This window comes from Fulmarus glacialis, unplaced genomic scaffold, assembly GCF_000690835.1.
Source record: "Fulmarus glacialis isolate BGI_N327 unplaced genomic scaffold, ASM69083v1 scaffold6986, whole genome shotgun sequence".
NCBI classification, from domain to species: Eukaryota; Metazoa; Chordata; class Aves; order Procellariiformes; family Procellariidae; genus Fulmarus; species Fulmarus glacialis.
In genome coordinates, this window is record NW_009219932.1 from 1 (window position 1) to 2,127 (window position 2,127).

At 55.0% G+C, this 2,127-nt stretch overlaps 1 protein-coding gene across 1 annotated transcript; it reads left to right on the forward strand.

The window, feature by feature from the left end:
• Positions 1-276: 276 nt before the first annotated feature.
• Positions 277-1,159, forward strand: LOC104078779 (zinc finger protein 180-like; the record flags this gene model as incomplete). Its single annotated transcript, XM_009580559.1, has 2 exons — positions 277-792; positions 873-1,159. Coding segments are annotated over 2 exons (803 nt in total), but the record flags the coding sequence as incomplete, so codon positions are not given.
• Between the last annotated feature and the right edge of the window lie 968 nt (positions 1,160-2,127).

Below are 2,127 nucleotides of genomic sequence, written 5' to 3' on the forward strand. Positions count from 1 at the left end.
TTCCAACCTAAACGATTCTGTGATTCTAAGACAAAATACTTTGGCTTTGTTTGTATTCCAGTACTGCTTACGTAGCTCCCAGACAGGACTTGCAACCCCATAGTGCCAGGTACTGTCCTGAGTGTGCAAAGCACCTCTGCCCCGAGAGAATTGCGGTCTAAATAACGAGGCAGTTCTAATCTCAAAGAAATGACATGAATGTCTCTGCTCTGCCAGATGAACAGCAGTGTGATGAGGAAGGTTCCGAAAGCCTTGAGCTTCCTAGCTCATTGGCAGGAAAGTGGGAAGAGGTTTTCTCAAGTCCAGAGGAAGAGATAAAGCCAAGCAGCAAGAGCCGGAGCGGATCAACCCCGCAGCAGAGAAGCGCAACAGGCAACGGGCTGAGGCGCTCCGCTCGCCGCGGCAGAGACTTGGCCAAGAAGGACGTTCCTGAGGACGTGGCCACAGTAGAGGGGCCGTACATCTGCTGCGAGTGTGGGGAGAGCTTCCTGGACAAGCAGCTCTTTGCCACCCATCAGAAGGCGCACGCCAACGAGGAAGCCTGCACTTCCCTGGAGCACGGAGAAAGCTTCAGGCAGAAATCCAAAACAACCCCTACGAAAGCCCAAGGGCCCTCCCGCTCCAAACCGTCCAAGCGCCCCGATGGGGAGAAGAGCTCTGGTTTCAAGTACGGCTTTGTCAGGCACCAGGTGAACAACATGGTGGAGAGACCGTACACCTGCTCCCAGTGCAAGGAGAGCTTCAGCCTGGAGGTGAGTCTTATCTTGCACCAGAAGCTCCATACGGGGAAGGGTGACGGGCCGCTGACGTGCACCTACTGCGGGAAGGACTTCCGAGACCTCTCCAAAGCCATCCGCCATCCGCGGACAAAGCCATCCGCCATCAGCGCATCCACACCGGGGAGAGGCCCTACCAGTGCACCGAGTGCGGGAAGAGCTTCATCCGGCGGGACCACCTGCTCAAGCACTGGCGGGTCCACACCGGGGAGACCCCCTACCAGTGTCCCGTCTGCGGAAAGCACTTCCGCTACAAAGAGTCTCTGAATTGTCACCAGAAAATCCACTCCCGCAACCCCCGGCCCATGGAGGATTCGCAGCACAACCTGGAGTCGGCAACTCAAACCGGCCATTTCTGCGTGAAAAAAGAAACTAAGCAGTAGCGCTGCGGTGGGAGGCCGGGGCAGAAGGGCTCGCGGTTACGATAACGGTCTAGCAGGTGGACGTGCAGCATGATGGGAGGTGAACTTGTATCGCAGCTAATCCATGTGGTCATGCTACAAAGCCCGCTTTGTTGAAGCATCAAAGGAATTCCTCTTAAAAACTCTGATCGGACGGCCTAGGCACCTCTTCAACCCTGCGGGGTTACGTGGGACTTCCATAGCAGCGTAGGCCTTGTACTAGTTGTCCCCTACGCAGGTTTGGATTTTGCCTGTAGAGAATAATCCCGAGCGATTCTCTGGGGTTCGTATTTAGCAGGTGTTTCCCCACCTATCTTTGTGCATATTCAGGAGTGACAAGCTTTTGCTTTCTTTTTTCCACTCGTTTCACTGCAAGGCTGGAAGCGCGAGGGAGGGAGGGAGGGAAGGAAGGTGCCATTCCCAGGCAACTGGCCGCCCGCTCCCGTTGCGTTGCCGCACCCCGTGCTGCGAGGCCAGGGCTGGGATGAAGGGAAGAGAGGCGAGGCAGAGACGTGGTTAGGGGCACGACGCAGGATTTGTGGAAGGCAAAAAAGCGGAGAGGAGAGAGCGGCAAAGAGCGAGGTGAGAAAAAGTAGGTGCAGGAGGAAAGGACGGGCAGGAGAAGGGGCTGAGGACATTGGAGCAGGACGAGTCGGGAAGGGCAGCGTGTGGAGGCGCAGTCGGGTAACTCACCCGAGGAGGACACGTCTCTGTTCTTTCGAAGGATGTTACTGGTACCAGGCGGGCTGTAGTTTCCCTCTGGCCCAAGGGAACAGAGCCGCTGGTCCGTCACACGAACTCCTGTCAATGAAGGCGATTTTATTATTATTTTTTAACTGGGTTTGGTCTCACACTCAGGTAAGTCAGACGAGTGAAAGCAACTTCTCCTAACCCCTGTAAAGAGCTGTTTGGTTTTTAGTTAATCTAGAAGTAGTATATTATTATTATTA